Raw genomic sequence first — 23,648 nt, forward strand, 5'->3', positions numbered from 1 at the left:
ATGTTAAATAGAAAGCGATTAGATAGATGTTAGATAGTAAGCATTCCTTCTTAGCTCCCAGAAATAGAAATCCTTCATAGAAAGCAACATTTTAGATGAATAATATGTTAGAAAACAAGTTTGGTTGTTTAGCGGAGGGCGGTGTGGAAACTTGGCTTTGGTCCATCCTGTTTATTGGGAAATTTTCCAGCAGCTGGTGAAAGCCATTCTGCCTTTGCCTGGGGAGAGGGAGGACTCCCATTGAGGCAATCTCTGTTCTTTGACATAGTCAAGTAAGAAGAACCTCGTAAGCCTTGATGCTTGTCGGGTTTAGATCTGGCCTTTGTGTTTAGGTCAAGTAGACTGCAATAGCAAAGTGAAACCATCAGAGTCATGGAATGAATTTTGGCATTTGGGGAGCTTAGGGCTTCCTTGGAGCTATCTCAGTTTCTCCAAACCGATGAATGGCAGAGCGGCAGACTCATCTGGGCTGGAGCTCCAGTTTCTAGCCCTCTGGAGCAAGCCGGGTGTTGGGGTGTGGTTTGGAGGGGCCTGGCTGGCCCTGCTGAATGGTCAAGAAGTCAGGGACACTCTTTGGAATGGAGCCATTCCCATTCTTCCTCTGAAAGCGAGTATTTGCAGCCAACATTGGGGGTAGGGAACGATGTGTGGTGTGCAGCCTATGGACTGCTCTCTTGCCAATAGGAAGGAATTCTTCTCTCCTTGCTCTGCTGGGCTCTGAGGTCTTGTGCCTAGGGTGGCACGGTCATTCTCGAACCCCTGACTTGGGAGGAAGAGGCTGTAGATTCAAGGGGAGATTCTTTTAGCTGCTCCACAAGAACAACAAGGGGGCGGTTCAAGTGTCCCGTCAGTGCAATCAGTAAGTTTTTATTAAATGCCTCCTCTTTGCCAGAAACTGTGCTAGGCTCTTAGAATACAAAACCCCAAAGGAAGTGTCTTTGTGCTTTTCATGGGACTGAAGTAGGGGAAGTGAGCAAAATGCTTTGATCTTCCAGATGGGAACAATCCTCTTGTATTGGAAGAAATGGGGATTTGGCCGGAGTCTTTAGAAGGGCAGGCTTTTAAAGTAGATATGTGGGGCAGCTAGGTGGCTCAGTAGATTGAGACCTAGGAGGGTCCTGGGTTCAAATGTGACCTCAGACACTTCCTAGAGGAATGGCCCTGGACAAGTCACTTAATCCCCATTGCTAAACCTTACTGCTCTTCTGTCTTAGAACCAATACATAGTTTAAAAAAAGTAAGCAGGTCTGAATGTTCACATTCCTAAATTTGCTTTGATTCAGCAGATACCTACTGTGTGCTAAATAAAATGAATATAAAGACAAAAAGGAAGCCATTTCCCCTTCATTAGGGAACTTAGGTTCTGTAATGATGTCCAAAAGGAGCCTTGGGACTTGAATCAAGTGAATGGGAAAAGAGAATTAGTAATACATCAGAACTGACCAAGACCAGGAGAGACAGGATGGGGCTGGTTTTTATTCCTGGGTTACTAGAAAAGAAGACTAAACCATCAGAAAGATGGGTTTTTAGCTCATGTAGGTAAAACTTGCTCCTTTTTAATGTTTCTAGACAGCAAAACATGTTGGGAATAAAGTTTATAACAACTTGAAAGAGAAATGAATCCAAATGTTGGCTCCACATTCCTTCACTGGTGGGCTTCCAGCAAAGACTAAATGGTCCCTTGTTGGTGATATTGTTGAGGGGATTCTTGTTCAGGTAGCAGCCAGACTAGGTGGCCTCCCAGGTCCCTTGTAGTGTTGAGAGGCTGTAATTTGACTTCCATGTGTTGGAAGATAAGAGAAATTTTCACGTCCAACAATAGCTTGCTGATTGAGTCCTGGATTTTAGGGGTCATCTTTTATGTTGTTCTGGCCCTGTCTGAATGGAGAAGTTCTGGTTGGCTGGGAACAGAGATGGTGATTGACTGATAAAATAGTTTGATGATAAAATCCCAGGTGAAATCTAGGAAGGGTTTCTGTAGGGTGGAGTCCTTGGTCCAACTGCTCCTATAAATGTGGAGTTCATGGAACTTCCTGGGGATAAACCCTGATGGCATCCTTAAACTCCTCTGGTCTCTGCGGGTCCAGAAGCCTAGAGGCACATCAGTAAATTAAATGGCATTTGGAACCTAGAGTGAGGGGAGCTGACAATTATAGTTAGAGGCAGTTAGGGGTGGGAATGGTGGTCCAAGCCCTAGGTGATCACTAGACCTTGAGGATTTGGGTTCCTACCACTACACCTGCTGGTGTTTGCTCAGGATTCATTCAGGGGCTTATAGACTTAGAATTGGAAGGGCCTTTCATCAGAAGGGGACCAATCCTTTCAGTTTATAGGTCAATTCCTAATTGTAGAGATTAATGCATTCAAACAATATTAAGTCCCTATTATATGTCAGGGACTGGGTATACCAAGACAAAAAACCAGTTCCTGCTCTCAAGGAGCTTACATTTTCTTCTTGTGTGTGTCTGTGACATATATCCAAAATATTATATTCAGACACACTTCAGGAGGAAGGCTTTGTTAGATAGGAGAATCAAGAAGGGCTTCCTGTAGGAGGAGACATTTAAGTTGAGCTTTGAATGGAATGTTTGATGTTAGAAATGAGACATCTGTGCATTCCAGGGCTAGGTGACTGGCTATTTTACAAAGCTAACTGCGTGTTGGAGTGTGATGTCTGAGGAGCAGCAAATAGCCCAACTTGATTGGAATGTAGATTGCATGAAATTGGATAATATTCAAACATCACTGGAAAGATAGGCTAGAGTTTTCATTTTATCCTACAGGCAAGAAGGAGTTGAGCAGGGCAGTAGTTAAGGAATTGGAATATACTTTGCAAATGGTGATCAGGATTGGAACTCAAAGTCCTGCTAAATTAATTCAACTTTTTCATTTTATAGATGAGGAAATGTCTTGTTCAGCGTCCTACAGCTAGTAAGTTTTAGAGGCAGGATTTGCAACCACAACTTGTGACTCCCAAACCAGCCCTTGTTCCTAGGCTAGGCTGATTTTCCCCACCTCTCCCAGTGCCTTCCAAAATAGTATCAAGAATAAAAGAGAAACAAAAACAAAATAAAAAGAATCTAATTAATCAATAGTTGTATTTTTAATTGTTTTTGAAAATACTCTATTTTTCCTTGAGTACCCCAAATCTAGACTGATGTAGTTCTTGTACCTTCAGTTACTTTTTGAACTTCTATTGAGTGTATAGGGGGAGAGAGTGGTGTTACGTGAGCTGGGGGTGATACCTCCCCTTGAGTAGACCCTTCTCTTGTTTGTGACTCGGGAGATACTTCCTAGTGAGTTTTTAGAGGGATAGAGAGATGAAATGTTCATGGTCCCACCTTTTAGAGGTGAGATTTGAACCTAGCCCTTTGTTGACTTCAAGCCCAGCCCCTTTCCTCTCCCCTCTCCCCAGGTGCCGCCCCATGGAGCTTTTCACTGAAGAGCACACGGAATCCTCTAGAACGAGTTTGCTTGGCTATTGAAGTGTGGCCAGGAATCTTGTCATGAGTCTGTTTTCTTTAATGGAAAACTTTTCAACAGTTGGTGAAAGCTGACTATGTCCTCTGGCAGGGATCTTGGCCTTGAGCTTATTATGGTGGGAACCACCCTCAATCTGCAGCTTCTTTGCATTCCAGCTGCTGGTAGAAACCATGTGAACTTTCTGAGATCTGACAGATCCTTGGCTGGAGCCGATCAGCCTCTCTTGGGTCCCGAGTTCTTGTAGTTGATGATAGAGCTGAATCCATAGTTGTCTCTCTTCAATCACTAGGAAGCTGTCACAGTAATTCAGTCAATCCAAACCACAAATCCAGCAAGCATTTGTTAAGTAGCTCTTCTCAAGGGAGATGGTGATAAGGCAGATCCCAGGGGATAGGCTGTGAGAGATCTGAAGAGGGCAGAATCTCTTTCACCTGGGAAAAGGGGACAGGCGGGAAGAAGTGGCATCCAAGTTGGGCCCTGAAGGAAGAGAGCATGGCACGGTAGAGAAGAGCTGGGATTTGGAGACACAAGATTTGGGTTCTGCTATTTATCATCTTTGTCACCTTGGGCAAGTCATTTAACTCTGGGTCTCTGCTACTTCTGTAAAAGGAGGGGCTAGATGGAACTACCACTTATTCCTCTGAGGGATGTTAAAATATTAAATTATATCCCTTCAGAGCTTCATTTTCTTTTCTTTTCTTTTTTTTTAAACACTTACCTTCCGTCTTGGAGTCAATCCTGTGTATTAGCTCCAAGGCAGAAGAGCAGAAAGGGTTAGGCAATGGGGGTCAAGTGACTTGCCCAAGGTCACACAGCTGGGAAGTGTCTGAGACCAGATTTGAACCTAGGACCTCCCGTCTCTAGGCCTGGCTCTCAATCCACTGAGCCACCCAGTTGCCCTCGTTTTCTTTTTCTGTAAAATTCAGGGATATTATAAATTCCTCCAAGTGCTCTATGGGTGTTGGCAATAATAATAATAATAATAATAATAATAATAATAATAATAATATTTTAAAGAACTGAGCATGGCCCAGGGGTTCCCCAGTTCCTCATCTGTCTGATCTTAGGTCTTAGTTATTCTACAACTAAATAATCCCTTTGTATATTATGCAGATCTGGGGGTGTCAGCTTTGTCTTTCGTCTATTCCAGTTTGTAGGCAACTGGCTTTTCTTTGCCACCACCCCTTCTGGCCAACGGCAAATGGGTTTGGGCAGAACATTTTCCCATGGGAGAGAAGGTTGAAACTAAAAGGTATTAGCTGTTTATTTCCTTTATCTCTCTCATCCCTGGCTTTGATTTATGTGATAATTGAGGGATGACAGTAAATAAAAAGAGTTGAGGAGTCACAGAGCTGAATTTCAAAGGTTGGAGGCTCCTGACAGGAGGTATGAGAAATGGGCCAGCTCTTCCCTCCTACCTAAGACAAGCATCTTGCTCCAGGGGCGGGCCAAGCAGTTTTGACCCTCCTAGTCTCTTTCCTCTTTCCCTGGTCTTTCCTTCTCTACTCTAGGCTTACTCGAATACACCCAAGCCATTAGAAGCCCAAATCCTGCCTTTGCACGACTTGGTGCAAGAAACTCAGTTCTTTCATTTATGCGATCAGGATATTGGGCCAGATGGCTTCGCAGGTCCTTCCCAGGTCAAGAGCTATGATCCCATGATGCACTAATAAGAGTAATTTATATTTTATAGAATGCCTTTATGTTTTTTTTTAAACCCTCACCTTCCATCTTGGAGTCAATACCATGTATTGGCTCCAAGGCAGAAGTGTGGTAAGGGCTAGGCAATGGGGGTCAAGTGACTTGCCCAGGGTCACACAGCTGGGAAGTGTCTGAGGTCAGATTTGAACCTAGGACCTCCCATCTCTAGGTCTGGCTCTCAATCCACTGAGCCACCCAGCTGCCCCCAGAATGCCTTTATGTTTGCAATGCCCTTTACATAGGTTCTCTCATTTGGGTCTCAACAGACTTTAAGCTCCTTGAGGGCAGGGACTAGTTTTCATTTTATCTTGGTCTCTAGTGTTTAGCATAGTGCCTGGCACACAGTAGGTGCTCAGTTAAGTGCTTTTTGAAGAAATGTGCTTCTTAGGGTAGGTACCACTGACAGAATCATCCTCATTTCACAAATGAGGGAACTGAGCTTGAGGTTCAGTGATTTGCCTATGCTCACAGAGGTAGGATTTGAACTCAGATCCTCCTAACTCCAGCTTTTGAAATTGGTGTCATATATCTAGTCCATATTAGAAACCATTTGTTTCTGTGCATTAGCTCATAGTGCCTTGTGTTTCCAGGCTGCCATATCCCCCAATACAGTTAAAAAATCATTACTTTTTGTCTTAGTAACAACTCTATGACGGAAGAGCAAGGGGTAGGCAGATACGGTTAAGTGACTTGTCCAGGGTCAAGTAGCTAGAAAATGTTTGAGTCCAGATTTGAACCCAAGGCCTCCAGATTCTAGGCTCACCCCCCCCCCCCCATACCTCCCCATGCAGTTTTTGACCTACCTGCCTTCTTTCTGGTTAGACTTCCTGAAGTCAAATTCTGCACATAGTTATATGGATACAACCTAACTGTAAATCACAAGGCGAGATTCTGTTTTAAAATAATTCACGTAACATTAAAGAGATAGTAAGTAATCCACAAGAAATATTTGTATCTAAATATTTCAGTCTAATAAGAAACACAGGATGTCCCCAACGCCTTAGTCCAGCTTTAAGCTGTCAAAGCTACATTTGTACTGTTTTTTTTTAAATCTCCCGTCTTAGAATCAATATTGTGTCATTGGTTCCAAGTCAGAAGAGAGATAATGGCTAGAAAATGGTGGTTAAGTGACTTGTCCAGAGAGCTAAGAAGTGTTGGAGGCCAGATATGAACCCAGGACCCACTATCTCTAGGTCTGGTTCTCAATCTACTGAGCCTCCTAGCTGTCCCCTATATTCATAGTATTGTAAAAAGCTTTTCTGTGTTTGAAATTTAAGCAGAAAATATAAATAAAGCTTTTACGTATTTGAGCCAGCATTTAATAGATTTTTATTTTTTTTTTTGTGGGAGGTAGTATGGCATAATGGTAAAATGCCACCTAATGGAATTGGCGTCAAAGGACTTGTGGTCAAATCCTGGCTCTTACTCCTGGGGTGATCTCGGACAGATTACTTAAGTTCTTTAGTCCTCAGTTTCCTCATCTGTAAATGAGAGATTTGGACTAAATGTTCTCCAAGGTCCCTGTTCAGCTCAGAATCGATGATCCTATATGTACCACCTACTTTTTGGGGATGCATCTAATTTTTTTATTAAGTCTCTTATAGATGAATGTAGTTGTTTTTATATATATCATATCAACAAATGAATCAGTTGTGCTCAGTGCCTGACATATTGTAAGCATTTGATGAATATTTGTTGATTGATATGATTTTTCTTTGCTTTTCTATTCCTTTCTCTCTCTCTTGTTTTAGAGTTAATATATGAAGCTATTATTATTGGGGAAAACATTATTTTGTCAGCATTTTAAAATTCATTTGATAGCTTTTATAAAATTATTTTTTCTTGATTTTAGCCTTATATTTTCATTCAGATGATAACTGAAGAAAGGCATGCAGTGCAGTAGAAAGAGAGTAGGATTTGGCATCAGAAGACCTGGGTTCAAATTGTGTTGGTTACCTCCTATTTGTGTAATTTTGGGCAAGCCTCTTCCTTTCCCTGGCTCTCAGTTTCCTCATTTATAAAATAAAAATGTTGAATTATATCTCTAAGGTCCCATCATACTCCAAGTCCTTTGCTCTTAATTTTTGTATGTTCTGAATCTAATTATTCTTTTATAACTTTAAAAGGCTTTAGGATCTGTGTGTGTGTTGGAGTGGGTGGGAATGGTGGTTGGATCTGTGACTTTCATTATTGTGGGATACTTTCTGGTGTAGAGCTCAAAGACTCATCCGTAACATACTCTTGCAGACTTATAGTCTTAGGGAATTGGATTGTTAATGATTTAAGGGTACTGGACTTAGAGTCAGGAAGATGTAGGCTCAAATCCCCCTTTAGATAATTTACCAGTTGCATGACCTTGGGTAAGTCACTGAACATCACTGTACTTCAATTTCTTCTGTAAAATGAAGACATTGGACTCAATGGTCTTTTAGGATCCCATGACTTCTGTTTATGTTATTACAGTTATTACCTCTGTGACCTTGGGCAAGTCATTAAACTTCAATTTCCTCATCAGTAAAATGAGCTGGACCACTCTAGTATCTTTGCCAAGAAAACCCCCAAATAGGGTCACAAAGAGTCAGCCACAACTGAAAAATGAAATGTCAAAATGAGATGGTTGGACTAGAGGGATTCTGAAGTCCCTTCTGGCTCTAGACTATACAGTGCTAAAATGTGAATTAAAATATGTGAAGCAATGACATAATCATCGAACAATAAACTTTCTGTAAAGAAATGGTTTAATATTTTAAAACAGAGGTATCAGACAACACCTAGTTGGGATTGAAACTCAGAACACTCCCAAGTGGGACCCAAACCAGATTGAAATGCAATTGGGAAATAGTTAATATAATAAATAAAATACAATAAAAAGTATGAATATGTGGTTTTCTAAGTCAATGTGTAGCTTGAAGGGATCATTAGATATGGTTTGGTGGCCCCTGTTTCTATTTGAGGTTGACACTGCTGCTTTAAAACACCCTGTTTTCCTTAGGATACACTTGAAAAATTATAAGGTATAAGGAAAGCTCCTAAAACATTATTGTTTAAAGGATTCGACTCCATCCTAGGGTTATTCCTATTTATTAGAGACAGGAAGTCATCTTAGAATTAAAAATCTAGACAGGTGAAATGCATTAATACCCCTCTTCGGTCCCCAACAGCTTGAGCAAGGGCTACACTACAGGGTCTCTAATTTCCCTTCCAGTTCTAAAATTCTGTGAGTTAAGCTCATCCCACTTTGCCCCTTGGGATCATCCGTGGCCCCTGGAATCCTCCCTCACTTTCGGAATGTCCTGTGTAGTGTAGATGTTTCTTCCTGGTCCTCTGTAAAGTATTATGTCTTGTTGCGTTCATCTATCTGTGACCTAAACGTTGTTTGCTTCTTAGGCTGGATTTCAACTGTGTATCTTCTCACTTTTCCTTTTTCCCCCCCAGAAAGTAACAGGGGCATCTGGTGGCGTGTTACCAAAAAGGAGGAATACCAAGCTATTCTTAGGTATTGTAAATGGTTGTTTTCGATAGTCTTTCTAAGTTGTCTTGTGTGTGCCTTTTATTTGAATTTGTGTGATGGCCATTGCTTTGACCTACATGAAGGAAAGAGGCAAGCTTCATTATTTCCACTGATTTGACTCCATTTCCTTTTTGGTTCCAATCAGTGGGGAAGGGAGTTTTATGCCATTTTTTCAGTTGAATCCATAATAATAATAATAATAATAATAACTCATATTGCTTAAAGGTTTGCAAAGTGTTTTTCTTGTATTTAATAATAATAATAATAACAACATGCATTTACATAGTGCTTTACGGTTTGCAAAGTGCTATCCACATGTAATCTCATTTGATAGCATTTAATGTTTGATAAGTATTTAATAATTCCTGCTCTGACCGGGTGACAGTTTCTTTTTCAAGAGGCCTTCCCTGGGAGCTGCTGCTCACCAGGCCTGGCTTCTGATGTGTGTGATGTTGGCCAAATTCAATTTGATTGACGAATATTTGTTTATTACCTTCTCTGTATAAGACACTGCTGAAGCTTTTCCTTCAACTTCTCCTGGTATAGTTTTCCCAGGGCATTCCATGATGAGATGCTTTTCTATCAGAGCCCAAGTAGGGTGGAGCAGCTAGAGTCCTGTCCCAGAAGGTGGTGGCAAGGGTTTCCGCAGGGAATCCCCAACAGTGCTTAGCACCTGGTTGGGAAAGATAATGAATGAAAATCAGAAAACAGCAGCTGATGAGTTCAGGTGAGCTCCTTCCTTGCCCTGGCCTGCTTCTTTCCAAAGCCAATGAATTGCAGCATCTCTGGGGCTTTGACCCTCCCTTCCCTCTGGGCAAGGCTCCATCCCTCCTCTTCAAGGATGTATTTTATGCTTCTTACCTGGGCTGTGGTTTGCTCTGGTTGCCCCAGGTACAAAAATGGATAATTATTATGGCTCTATTTGCTCTCTTCCTAGGGCTGGCTGTTATGGGAACCGGTTAATACACAAAATACCTTTTTGGATTATTGTTTGAAAGGCACTGTATCATTTTAATGGTCATGGGAATGTGAGGACCTTCAGTAGGCTGTTTTTCCAACAGGGAGATCAGTTAAGACTCAGTGTTTGAGTCTTACTAATTCCTTCTCTTTTCTTTTGATTTTTCAGTTCTAAATGGGCATTTCAGTAACAAATGGACAATCCTCTCACATTGTTTGCTTTGTATGTGTTGTCTGGAGTCATCATTTAGCCTGGGTCAGCTTTCCGTTTCTGAATGTCCCACCCCCATTTCATATCCTTCCACAGATTTCTTTCCCCCAACCGGAGATTCAGGGAACAGTACTGGGATTGTTCATATAGTGAGAAAGAGAGACAACGGGTAGATACTCCAAGTGTTTCCCTGGCACTCCTAAGTAAGCAAGAATCAGCAGAAGGCATCCAGGAAGATTTATGAAAAATCATGAATGAGAATAAAATAGGAAAAGGGAGCATGTGGAAATAGTGATTTGTACCCAAAGTCGTCACTAGGGAGGGACAAGTTGGGCCTTGTGCCAGAGCACCAAATTTAGAGCATGACACTTGATGCCTAGAAATTACAGGGTTGAGTAGGACCTGATTAACCAGAAGAATGAATTAAAATGGGAATCTACAGATGATAGTCTTTCCCTTTCCCTATAAATCTGTGGTGGTACCCCAACTGAGCTCCACCTAAGCCCCCGGCGGGGGCCACAGGTGTGTTTTCTTGCCAAAGTTGCTAGCTGTGGCTTGTGAACACCCAAGTGGATGAGATCATGGATCCATGAATGAGGTAGAGTAGAAAAAGTGATGATTCTTTTTTTCTTTTTTGTAAAATAAGAGGGTTGGGCAAGATGGCCTCTTTCCCCTCCAGATCTGGGATTTCCTGCTAAGTAGCCCTGAGAGGACCCACTGTCAAAATGAGTTTTGAGAATATCTGTAAGTGGGGCTCCCCATTACCACAACTAATGGAAGGTTGGCTTTGTAATATTACCTCAAATCAGATTTGGGACCACTGACTTATTTCAGGGCTGAGACGTGAAATCAGGGTGACTGCCAGGCTAAATTTGTTCAACTTTTGGACCCATGTTTATTATTTCCCTTGGCCGAATCAGGATGATTGATGGTACAATTCGGTTTTTTCACATCGAAGAACCTGACGTTCTTTGTACAGATTGTCCTGTCAGAGGGTATTGGCCTGGTGATCCAGTTAAATGCCTGGATAAGCACCTAATAAAGTCAGTCTCTAGGAATAATACTCATGAGCTGTGATGGAAGTTCAGGATCTGATATTTATCATTATCATACTCCAAAAGACAGAGGAAGTTGTGATCAGCTTGAAATGAATTTTTCATTCAAAGTGAACTTGTTACTGATCTTTGGTCCTTTCCTCATATCCCCCTTTGCACATATTTTTCAAGTCTTTTGGAAACTAGGGCTGTTTTCTTCCTCTCTCCCTTGTTTGTTTGTTTATTTTTGGACATGATTACTCCCTATATTAATTTTTTTTCCTTTTAAAACTATATCTACCTATGCCCTCTGTCTATATTATATTTCCCTCTTGGAGAAATGAAACCAACAAATCTTCCTTACCCACTGAGTATTTCCACTTGAGTAAAAATATTAAGCCCAAACATGTGACAGTGCATATAGAATTTAGTCCAGTAAGAACGGAGACTTGTTTTTTCAGGATATGATCTGTTTTTGTATTTACTCATATTCCATCTCCCTGGTAACAGTCTTTTTATTGGCACTCTCATAATCATTGTGCCTAGTAGCAGATCTTTTCCTGCTGACTTTACTCTGCATCAGTTCATACAAGCCTTCCAATGCTTTTCCGAATATCTTAGAGCCATCATTTTTATTGCACAAAATTTTTCCATTACATACATGCATCATTATTTGTTCTGTGCCTCTCCAGTCAAGAAACATCCACTTTGTTTTAGTTCTTTGCTAGCAAGAAGCAATCAGTCAAGAGCATTTATTATGCACCTTCTGTATGCAGGCATCATTCTAGGTAAAGGGAATACAAATATAATAATAGCGTCTCAAAAGGAGCTTATTGTCCATTGAGATATACAATATGTACATTCTTACAGAATCAATACAAAGTGAATAGGTACAGAATTAAATATGAGAGAGCCTGGGGGGGCACTAGATGGTGAGGCAAATATTGCTTGGAATATGATGATGTCTATGTAGTTTTATATATGTTTTATTTTTTCTTGTTTAATTGTTTCAGTAGTATCTCACTCTTCATGAGTCCTTTTAGAGTTTTCTTGGGAAAGATACTGGACTAGTTTGCTATTTACTTTTCTAGAAATGTATTGTATGTAATGATATGTAATATATGATGTGCATAATGTATACACATATACATATTATACATATATAGTATAACACACATACAATACACATATGCATTTATATGTAACATATTTATATGTATTTCCATATATGCCTTTTTTTCTCTTGTTTTTTCAAACACTATCACTCTTCTCTACTCATGATGCCTTTTACCCCATTCTCTTCTTTACTGCCCAGCACTCAGCATCCTCATGAAAGTTCCTGTTTTTCAAAGACCTGTTGTAAACTTAACTCATTACTACACACAGGCCAGGTGTCCTGTCTAATTTAGATCTTTATCTCCCTTATCTAAACATATCTAACTTGTGCCCATTGCCAAAGGATTCTGATATCAGCAAAGCTGTCAAGAGAACAAATGGTTTGAACTAATTAACACTAGGGCATTAGGGTAGCTAGATGGAGCAGTAGATAGAACCCTGGACCTGGAGTCAGGAAAACCCGAATTCAAATCTTGCCTTAGACATTAATTGCTGTGTGACTTTGGACAAGTCACTTAACCCGATATCTATAAAATGAATTTGGGAAGGAAATGGAAAATTGCTACTTTGCCAAAAAAATCTCCAACCCAAATAGGGTCAAGAAGAGTTGGATATGATTGAATAACAACATTAATGACTTCTTATTGGCTAGACATTTTCATTTTAACTAGGAATGGGGAAGGGTGGCTCTTTGAGTGGAATTTTAGACAACTTGGCAGGTTAGTGGGAAGGGACTTTCTGACACTTTTCACGCCAAACCTTGTGAAAACATAGATCAGCTTATGACACTCTTAGAATATTTGAAGAGGTTCAGGGTAGAAAAAATTCGGTTCCCCAAACCTATGGTATTTTGACAAAGTTGTGAGAGTGTAGGACCTAGTTTTTTCTCTTGGGATTTTTCTACAACCATCTATGACTACAGAGAATGAAGACCACTGTATTTCCCCTCTCTTGACATGAGTAATGCCATTTTAGAGGAAGCCCTCATTTCACTGAACATGATTATTTATGTTTTACTTTACTTTATCTCAGTTCTTATCCAATGCCATACCAAAGAAAAAGGAGAATTTATGTAGTTTCAGACACACCCAAGGCCAATTCACACTAGCAGATTTAGGAGATCTGCCTCCTGTCCTCTAAAACACAATATACTCTCTCCCCATCGGGCCAGTGATCAATCATGAAACCAGCATGACAGTGCATTCACTGTATACCATCAGTACTCTTGGAAAGGCTCATATTCAGTGTCCCTGTTACAGTAAAGACATTCTTCTCTGTGTGTCAATCGATGCTTCTCCCTGCCTTGGCTTGTAACTTAATGTGTAGAATAAATCTTTTACAGAGTCATATTCTAAATGGTAATAGAATGAGTTCTCTTGGCACCATCCTTCAGTAGCACAGGGTCATAGGGTAGAGATTTAGAACCGAAGGGACATTAGAGATCAACCCATCCACCCTTCTCACTTTACAGGCGAAGTCATAGACAGAAGCCCAAAGAAATCAGTGAGGCAATCTATAAGCATTTATTATGTACTTACTATATGCCAGGCATGATTCAAGGTGCTGAGGAAGGCAAATCCCTACTCCCTTCAACAACAACAACAACAACAACAACAAAACCCCCTGCAGTCTCTACCCTTAAAGGACCATATATTCTTATGGGGGGGCATCATGTAAATAACCAGACACATACAAGATAAATGCTGAGTAGATGTAAAGGGGTCTGCAAAGGGAAGGCATTAATAGCTAGGGGAACTAGGAAAGACCTGAAGAAGTTTGGTTTTGACTTGACTCTAGAGGGAAGTCAAGGAATCTAAGAGATGGAGTTGAGGGGTCAGAGAAGTTCTGCTATGGAGGTAGCTAGGGCAGAGGCATTGAGACAAGAAATGGATTTGTTCAAGGAATGGTGAGGAGGCCAGAGTGAAGAGCTTTAGAAGCCATACAGAAGACTTTATATTTGGTTCCAGAGATGAGAGGGAGCTCTAGAACCCCTTGAGCAAGGCATGATGGGGTCAGATCTATACTTTAGAAAAATTTCCATGGCAGCTAAGTGGAGGCTGAATTGTAATGGACTCAGTCAGTCAGTTTGTCACTCAATAAACATTTATTAAGTGCCCCCTATATGCTAGACAGTGTGCTAAGTGCAGAGACTTGAGGCAGGGAGGCTAGTTAGTAAGTTATTGCAATAGTCGAGGTGAAAGGTGATGAGAACTAGGATTATGGCTATGTGAATGGAGAGGGAATGGATGTATATGAGAGATGTTGTAAAGGTAGAAAGCTCTGGCATTGAATTGGACTGGATGAGAATGAGTATTTGCCCAAGGTCACATAGGTTCTACACATAATTAATAGAGCCAGGATTTGAACCTATGCCCTCTAATTCCAGATCCAGCACTCTTTTGATTGCCCAATGCACAGCCTAATGCTATACGAAGATCAAGCAATTAATAATGATTTTAGTTATAACTAAATAACGGCGAAATTAAAAGGACTCTTTTAAAAATCATTCCCATAGAACTCTGCTAATTAGACTTAAAAAAAAAAGATACTCTGCCCACAATACTGTGCTAGATCCATGCCCCCGTTACGAACTCTTTACTGATGCAGATTCCATGCCTTTTCATCCTATATGATTCTTGACCCCAGCTTTCCAAGAACAGCCTAAACTATGGAATTCTTTGATTTTTTTCTTTACTGAATCTTTCAGATCTCTTCCACATTCCAGGTGGTCCTATTTGGAATCCATCCTACCAAAGAGAGGCAGTGTGGTATTTTGGTAGAAACATCAAGATGTGTGGTTAGAAGGACCTGGGTTCCACTCCCATCTCTATTGCACAGCTTCTCTGAGTTTCCTTCGTCTTTCTTAACGATAAATTGACGGAGTTGGAATTGATAAGCTTCAAGGTCCTTTCCAGCTCTAATACTATGATTCTTTATTTCAACTAAAATTTTAATTTCTTTTCCACCTCCTTCCCCAATTAAAAAAAAAAAAAGAAGAAAAAATAAGTATGGTAAGACAAAATGAATTCTTGAATGACCACACAATGTACAAGTCATTCTGTACTCTGTCAGAATATGGGAGTAGCACATTTCAGCACTGGAATCCTGGGGTTGTTGATCATTGAATAATGTTGATCAGGGTTCTTAAGTCTTTCAAAGTGGCCTTTACAATACTGTTGCCATTGTATACATTGTTCTCCTGGTTTTGCTCACTTCATTCTGCATTGTCCTAATTGTATATGATCTTAAAGTTTGTCACAGCTACTATGTCCATTTAGCGTGACTAACCTTGTAGACATACTCTCCCTCTGTTCTCATATTACATTGTTTTAAAAAGATAAACCGCAAAACAAACAAGCAAACAACTGAAGAGATATCTGATGCTTATTTTAGTTGGCGTTATGTAAACCATTCTTACCATTCCTTCTAGTTCTTCCTCCCACCCACCTTCCCCCACCCACTTTACTGTTACCACTGGGTACACCACATTAGATTTTAAGCTTTCCTTGAAAAAGATCTGTTGTTTTAAGCATCATTGGCCTGTCTGGCCCCTCTTTGAAGTCCTCCATCCTCTGGAAAGGACTGGACTTTAGTTGTGGCTTCTCAAGGTATGGCCATAGAAGAGTTGAGCTTGAAGTGTGAAAAAGAAGAGGAGATCATAGCTCCCCCTCAGTACTTCAAATATCCCTGACTTCATTCGGTGGCAGTTCTTGCCTCCACCCAGATCTCATCCTATCTGCAACTTAGAAGGTCTTGGAGAGCTGATGGAGCCAAAAATGTTGTCAGTCTTTGGCCAACCTAATGATGAGCCTCTCCAAAATGATCCAGACTCGTTGTCAAATGCTGGATCTCTAGGCTATAAATGGGAAGCCATTCTAGTTTGATAGACCCTTCTAGAGAGTGTGTGCTGGTGGCATAGGCTTTGAGAACCTGGCATCATGTCCTTGCCATAAGGAGTCCCCAGGCATAGATGTCAACAGCATTTGACCCCTCTTTTTACCATCTGGAGAATTAAGTTATCTCCTCATGCTTCAGATGCTTTATAAGTGACGTTTCCCCAAGGCACTTACTGTGAATAACAAGCTGCAGGCCATTTATATAGGATCATAAATCTAGAGCTGGAAGGGACCTCAGAGGCCATGGAGTTCAAGTGCCTCATTTTACAGAGGAGAAAACAGAAGCTCAGGGAGGATGTGGCTTGCCCAAAGTCACACAGGTAGGAAATGTGAGAGATGGGATTTGAAACTTGATCCTCCACTCTAGTGTGATTCTTTTCTCATGACCACATGGATGAAATTCTCTCCTTAGACGCAGGTAAGACAAATTCTCATAATCTCACATTGCTGTGGACAGGGTTTCCCTAGGTGGGAGGGAATTGGTGTTCTCTTCCCTTTAAGAAAAATACAGTCTTCCCTACAGCAGGGGTACAGGGGATTTGTTGATTTGTCCTTTGGGTAGTTTACCTCTCCCTGGGTGACAGGATTGTGTTTATCTTTAGAACTGAGAAAACTACACACAACCACCTAGAGAAATAAGACATTCTTCACTGAAGCTGATTGGGGATCCAGTTACCCTTCTGTGGTTACTACTTTTACTCTGTAAAATCTGAGGTATGCCCCGTCAGGTGTTCCATCAGTCTATCCTTCCTCCTCTCTATCTTCCTGTCACTTCAGCTGCTGTTTCTCATCATTTACTAGCAGACACTTTTCTGTTGTGGGGAAGGAGCAGCCTTGGGTTCAACCTAATGAAATTAGGAATATTAACAGCTGACATTTTCACTTGCTTTTTAAGGCTGGCACAGTGTTTTGGGGTGTGTTATCTCCTTTGTTCCTTACGATAACATGGAAAGTTGTTACTTTTCTCCCTATTGCACAGGAAACTGAGGTGGAGAGTGACACACTGAATGTCTGGGGCTGGATTCAAATTCTGGTCTTTCTCTCTCCTTTCATCTTTTCTATCTCTTGGGCCATGCCACTGAGCTGCTTCTGGTTCTTTCTCCGCTAAGGGAGTACTCAACTCTTTGCCCTCTGCTTTTGGTTCTTCTGTTGGTGACGTATTTGGCGATGCAGATTGCAGCCCATCTATACCTCCCTTTAGATTCTCCTTCTTTCCCCTCTCCTTCAATCCTGTGTGACTCTTGTCCATGTCATCACATGGCTACCCCTAAGGGTCTTCCTCAGTTTTGATATCTTGAGGGGCTCTACCTAATAATACGTATGCCCTGAAGCTCTTCTCAAGCTCTTTTTCCTTCTTCCTCTGCTCTGAACTCATTATCTGCCTCCTAAACTCTTCCCTCTTTCCAACTTGACTCTTACTGTTGAGGGCACCCTGATTCTTCCATTTCCTAGTACTAAAATTGAGTTGTTCCCGTAATGCCCTTCTCTTTAACGTCCCTTCTCTGATCTCTTGCCAAGCCCCTTTGCTTCTACATTCCCAACATCTCTCCTTTGACACAGCAGTCCCTTTGGTGCAGGCCCTCATTATCTCATGCCTGGATAATTTCAATAACCTAATTGACCTCCCTGCCACAAGTATCCTCCACCTCCAGTCCATCTTCCACTCAGCTGTCACATTGACCTTCATAGAGTATACGTCTGGCCATGCCATCCTCCTGGCTAATAAACTGCAGCGGTTCTCTGTTTCCTCCAGGGTCAAGCATAAACTCTTTCAGTTCACCTTTAAAGTCCTACGCAATTTGGTCTCATTCTATCTTCCAGTTTTCTTACTCCTTATACCCTTCCATTACTGTGACCCACTGACTCTAGCCTCCTTGCTGTTTCTTGAATGAGACATTTCATCTTCCAAAGGAATTTTCACTAACTGTCTTCCAACCTTAGTATTCTGTCCCTCCTCATCTCTGCCTTCTGGCTTCACTGGATTTTTTCAGATCTCAGATAACATTCCATCTTCTGCTAGATGCATTTTTGGGTCTTCCCTAATATTAATCTCTTCTCTTTGAGATTACCTCCATTTGCCCATCATATATCATGTTTATATATCATTGTTTGCATGTTTGCTTCCTCTATTAGACTGTGAACTCCTTGAAGATAAGGACTGTTTTTGCCCTTTTTTTTTCCTCCCCCAGCACAGGGCCTGGCACATTGTAGGGACTCAATAAATCCTTGTTGACCTGACCACATGGATAATCAGCACAGAACCTCATAAAAAACTGTAAGCATAGAAATCTAATACTTTACTATGGACAGGCCTCTGAATCATCATCTAATTTCCCAGGTACTCAGGGATTATAGTAAGACCATTTAATTTCCCCACGAGGAAGGTCTTGCTACCACTAATTCATCTTGGTCTCCTTTATCCAGGGAAGCAGAGGCCATTAAGTGAGGTGAGATGCCTTGCTCAAGAACATTTTTCCCCCTTTCTATCTTCAAGTCCTAGGATAGTGCTATGCTGTAGGTACTGTAGGAGCTGGATAAGTATTTATTGAACTGAATTAGATGCATTTAACATCCTTGGGCCTCAGTTTTCTCATCTGTCGAATGAGAGGATTTCTATAGATGGCCTCTGTGATTCTTTCCTAGTTTAGATTTAAGATTCTGGAATCTCAAGGACGATCCCTTATGTTTGTTAATCCTTTTGCAACATTTTAAACTTGGCAAGTGTTCGCTATATTTTCATCATTTCTGTTCTGTATTCCTTATGACATCAGGTGATTATAAATTTGGTATATGACCTGAAAACAAAGAGCTATATTTGTGATTTTCATAATCCAAAAAAAGAGAAAATATGAGTTAAAAAAAAAAGACTATGAGGGATCCATCACTAGCAGGTTGGCCATTAGTTGACCAATTCTTGACTCTGCTGAGTCATGAAACAAAGAGGGAGTGAAATCCTCCTTAATGCAAATAGTTCTCATTTTCCTCAGGACTTTCCAAGTGTCTTTGGCTTGACATCTTATCTGTCAAACCATAGGCTGCTCCTGCTTGACATATCCACTATACTGTGGACTGTTCATGACATCATGAATCTATGGATCTATGGATATTGGATTTAACACATCATTATCATCTCATTGGTGATCTTTTTAAATTTTCAGATATTTACTTGGTGTCATTGTTGGTTCATTACCAACAAAGCAATCTTTCTGTTTTGATGAGGATGGTGGGATTTTTCTGTTTCCCTTTTTCAAAAAATAGCTATCAAATGCAGTAAGTTGTTTTTTTTTTTAAGATTGATCTGAAGACTATAAAACTCGAGAAACATTGTTCAGGTCACTGATGTTAACTTCCGCTTGGTTTTCATGTGCCCTAAAGGTTATTTTCATTTATTTGTTGCTCCAAGGTTTAAATGAAACAGGTTGAAGTCTGAACTACACTATCAACTTGGCCTTAGTAATGTTCAGAAAATTCACTCAAGTCACCAAAATCCTGATGGTGTCTATAAATTGAGCTTTCTCTCCATTGTTTGGAAAAATCTTTTTGTGATACTGAAATAGGGCAGAGAAAAAACTCATTTGCCATGGGCATTGTTTCTGGTGCCTGCCCTTTAGATCAAGAGAAAATTCCATTTCCCAGGGCAAGAATAGCAGGATCTTTCACTTACCTTCAGTCTGTTTAATAAATGTTTATCCAGTAAATGAAAGTGTATTAAAGGATCTTTCAATGTGTTGTTACCTTCAGCCAGTTAAATCTTTGAGAAACAGAGGGGACAGAATTTCAGGATGGGAAATTGTGAATATTCTTGAGATAAACATTAGAATCATAGAATCTCAGAAGATTGTATGGGACCTCAGCAGCTATATGGAGCAAACGAGATTTGTAAAATAATTCTTCCTACAAATATACTTGTTAGCATCAGTTGTCATCTAGTTGTTGCTTAAAAAAATCTAGTGAAATGAAACCTATCACCTCCTCAACAGGCTGATTCCACATTGGGGCACATTTGGGACTGGTCTTGTGATTTTGATGGTTTGGAGGTTTGGGGAAGTTTCCTCCAGATTAGCATTATTTCAACCTGTCTTGGTGAGTTGTCTGGAGCACTTTAGAGGTGTTACCTGACCAGACTCTCATAGCTGGGATATGTAAGAGTCAGGACTTGATGCTTCCTGACTCCAGGATTCTTGGTTGACCTTATTAAGTTGCCTCCTAGGTTCCTCTTAGGAACACTTTCCTGATATTACAACAAGGTCTTCCTCTTTGTAGTCCACCTGTTGTTCCTAGTTTTGCTCTCTATTTTCTTTTCTACCTGATTTCTAAAATTATTTGAAGGCAAGCTATTAAGCCTCCCCGAAAAATTGGATTAGGATATAGTATGGACACAGTAAAGAATTTTTGGATCAAAGAATGAACACTTCCTTTTATTAGGTGAACCATCCTCAGTTTTCTTTCACATAAAAGAAAAATTTTGAAAATGGAAAATGGTCTGAAGAGAAAACCGGAGAGTGGGACCAGATGTTGCCATCTGTTGGAGTGGCTGGTGGGGAGAGATGTTTGTTAGCCTGACATTGGCACGATTTCATCGGCATTTGGTTTCTTGGCTGGCCACCTGGCTCTTCAGCCATCAGTGCTTGGAACCATGGTGGGAATTTCTCATAAGAGGTTCCTGGGAATTGCAGGGTCCACCCTAGAATGTTGAACTAATGGGTTCCAGAATTAGCCCGATGTTGATTTCTGGCTCTAGCTAGTTGAAGGCTGGTTCCTGGGCTAGATTGAATTTGCAATGCTATCTTTTGAATATTTGAAGTCTCTACCTTCCCCAGCCTGAAATAATCACACATTAGAGGCTCTCCAAATGATGTCCCCAGTTTCCCCTGCAAACCAGAAGCAGTTTGAAGAGTTGCAAGCCAGCAGAACATCAGAGCTGGGCAAGCCAAAGGAGAAACCCAAGACATGTTTTGGTAAATATTAGCTTTCAGTAATTTAGGGATCCCAGTTGGGTATTACTTTGAGGTAGGATAGGCTATGACGTTAATGTTGTCCGTGAAATAAAGGAGTTTCAGAAATGAATTAAAGGAAGATGTAAGTTTGGTATGTAGGAAGGGAATTTGAGCTCTCTGTGTGAAATAGATTCACTTTGCTAATATCCTGTATGAGTGCTCCATCCCTCCTGGAATTACTTTGTGTATACTCTAAGTTTCTATGTTATGCCTCCCCTAGATCTTAGCCCTTTGAGGACTGGGCCAATTTGTCGCTTTTGGCCTTGTATCTCAGACACCTGGCATCATGCCTGCTTCATGGGATGCCTTTAATAAATGCTTTTCGAACTGAAAATTTGCCTGTAGAATAAAAGCATTTTGAGGGTCCTTTGTTTACTGTAAAAAAAATTGACCGTGTGTGTGTGTGTGTGTGTGTGTGTGTGTGTGTGTGTGTGTGTGTACATAGTATGGCCTCAGTTATCAGAATTTTTGTCAAAATGACTTTTTTTTTGGCCTTGTTATATTGTACTTTTATTTTTATAGAATAGGTGGTTTTTTTTTATATATTCTCTTTTTTCTGGGTCTCAAAAATAATAATGCCTATCTCAAACAATAACTCAGACTCACAGAGTGCTTCACAAAACCATTTTCCTTCACAACAACCTGTTCAGGTATATCCTATAAAAACTATCAATACCATTTGGAAGATGGGAAAACTGGGGTTCAAAGAGCTCAGGATCACAGTTGGGTGGTAGTCTCAGGACTCAGATGCTGGGCTTTTCATTACCTGTGTGACTTTGGATGTTACTTAATCTCTCTTGACCTCAGTTTCCTCATCTGTAAAATGAGAGGGTTTGGACTAGATGACCTCTGAGGTCCCATTTAACTCTGGGCTTAGGATCTGATGACTCCAAGGCCATTGTCTTTTCTACCCTTTGTCTCTGACTGGGGTGTCTAATGTGTCCTTTAGACCTATCTTGCTCATTTTTGAGCAGGTTCCCCTGCAGGTTGTAAAGGTGATGCCAAGGTTTGGAGCTGGGAGATTCAGTAACATGTCAGCACTAAACCCCACACTTTCTGCCTGACCTCTTCTTGAAGCCAGCAAAACAATTTGCTTGAAGCTGGGAAGGGGGAATGAGAGGCTATTTAAAATATCTAACTATGTGACTTATCCCCATCCCTCCTAAAATCTAAATATACAAACATGAGTTAGGACGCTGGCATTGAACCTTTTCTCTTGCGTGGAAATGAACCTGAGAAGTCCCAGCATTGCTCCATTAAGACTTTTCCATGAGTCCTTTTCTCCTCGTCTGTGCCAGAGATTTGCCAAGGGAAGAGGCTCTGATCTGATAAACAAATAACAAATTAGGCAGGCTCATCTTTCTAACTTGAGAGTTCTCTGAAACATGATGAGAACATGTCTTTCTGGTGCTTTGGTGGGGTGGCTCTTTCTCTAAGTTTACTCTCCGAGCTCCCCTTTGATTCTAAATGACTCACTGTCTATTGTGGAAAACATTCCATGCAGATCGCCATGAAATTACTGGCAAATAATTTTTTTAAGGCATGTTTAGCAACCCACTCTCAGCCTCAGTTTCCTCATTTGTAAAATGATGACTTTGAACTAGAAGACCTCTAAGTCTAAGACTGTAAGGTGCCCTCTTCCCAGTCCTTTCTGGACCATGTATTGAGAACTCTCTCAACTGATTTTTAATGTTCCAAGATCCCTCCCAGTCCTGCTGTTGCATCTTCTAAGGCCCCTCCTGGTCTATTTTCCAAAGTCCAATGCAGCCTTATTGTTGTATCTTCTAGAGCCCTTTCTGACATTGATATTTGATGTTCTGAGGACCCTCCCTGACCTCTTGTTGGGTGTTTTAAGATCCCTCCCAGCTTTTATATTCTATGTTCTAAGTACTCCCTACTCTCTTTTTGTCTGTGTTGTTCCAGTCTGTATCGTGGCCGTTCTGTTCTCATTTTATTCTGTAATGTCAAAGATATGTTCTTTCCAGAGATTATAATACTTTACAATCCAAGTGACTATTATCTTTGTTTTATTGCTTTACTTTTTGTAGGCAGTAACTTAGTAAAGAGATTTTTAATCTTAGATATGAAAAACGGGAGGGACTTTTTGATTCCTCACTTTGGGCAAGTCGAGGGAAAAGCTGTTGAAGGAAAACTTGTTGCACACATCACTTGTAGCTGCCATTTATTCTGTAACTTGGTCTTTTATGGGGTCTCCTTGGCTGAGGCCTGCTTCCCTAACCTTCTTGTTTTTTTCTTTTCCTAGATCTAGAAATGACTGGAGATTTAAATAGTGATGACTATGAATATGAAGATGAAGCCAAGCTTGTTATATTTCCAGACCACTATGAAATTGCATTGCCAAATATTGAGGAGTTACCTGCACTGGTCAGTGATAGACATGGATGTGTGTGATTCTGAACCTGAACTTGATCTGTTGGAAGAGCCATTGTGTGTATGTGTGTGTGCACACGTGTGTGTGCATGTTTTTCAGAAAATGAAATTGATGTGTATTTTCCCTGAAAATTCTATTGGATTTCACAGTCATTTATTGAATGACAACTGGGTACTTTGCTAGATTCTGGGCATACAAAGACAAAAACCCCAAAGTGATTCTTGCCCTCAGGGAGCTTACATTCTATTGGGGGGAAAACATGGACCTGGAAAAGTAAAATAAGATGCCCTTGACCTAACCTGAGTGTTTGATGTTGGGAGCCAACCATGCCTCAGCTTTAATTTCATTTC

General features: G+C 40.7%; 1 protein-coding gene across 2 annotated transcripts in view; it reads left to right on the plus strand.

The window, feature by feature from the left end:
* USP13 (ubiquitin specific peptidase 13) overlaps window positions 1-23,648 on the plus strand; it is a 139,766-nt gene that overhangs the window by 39,585 nt on the left and 76,533 nt on the right. For both annotated transcript variants that reach the window (XM_001368179.5, XM_007501977.3), the window contains exons 3-4: window positions 8,620-8,680; window positions 23,170-23,291. In XM_001368179.5, the coding sequence (XP_001368216.3) occupies window positions 8,620-8,680; window positions 23,170-23,291 (183 nt within the window). The remainder of the gene's footprint in view (window positions 1-8,619; window positions 8,681-23,169; window positions 23,292-23,648) is intronic.

Source organism: Monodelphis domestica, chromosome 8, assembly GCF_027887165.1.
Source record: "Monodelphis domestica isolate mMonDom1 chromosome 8, mMonDom1.pri, whole genome shotgun sequence".
NCBI lineage: Eukaryota > Metazoa > Chordata > Mammalia > Didelphimorphia > Didelphidae > Monodelphis > Monodelphis domestica.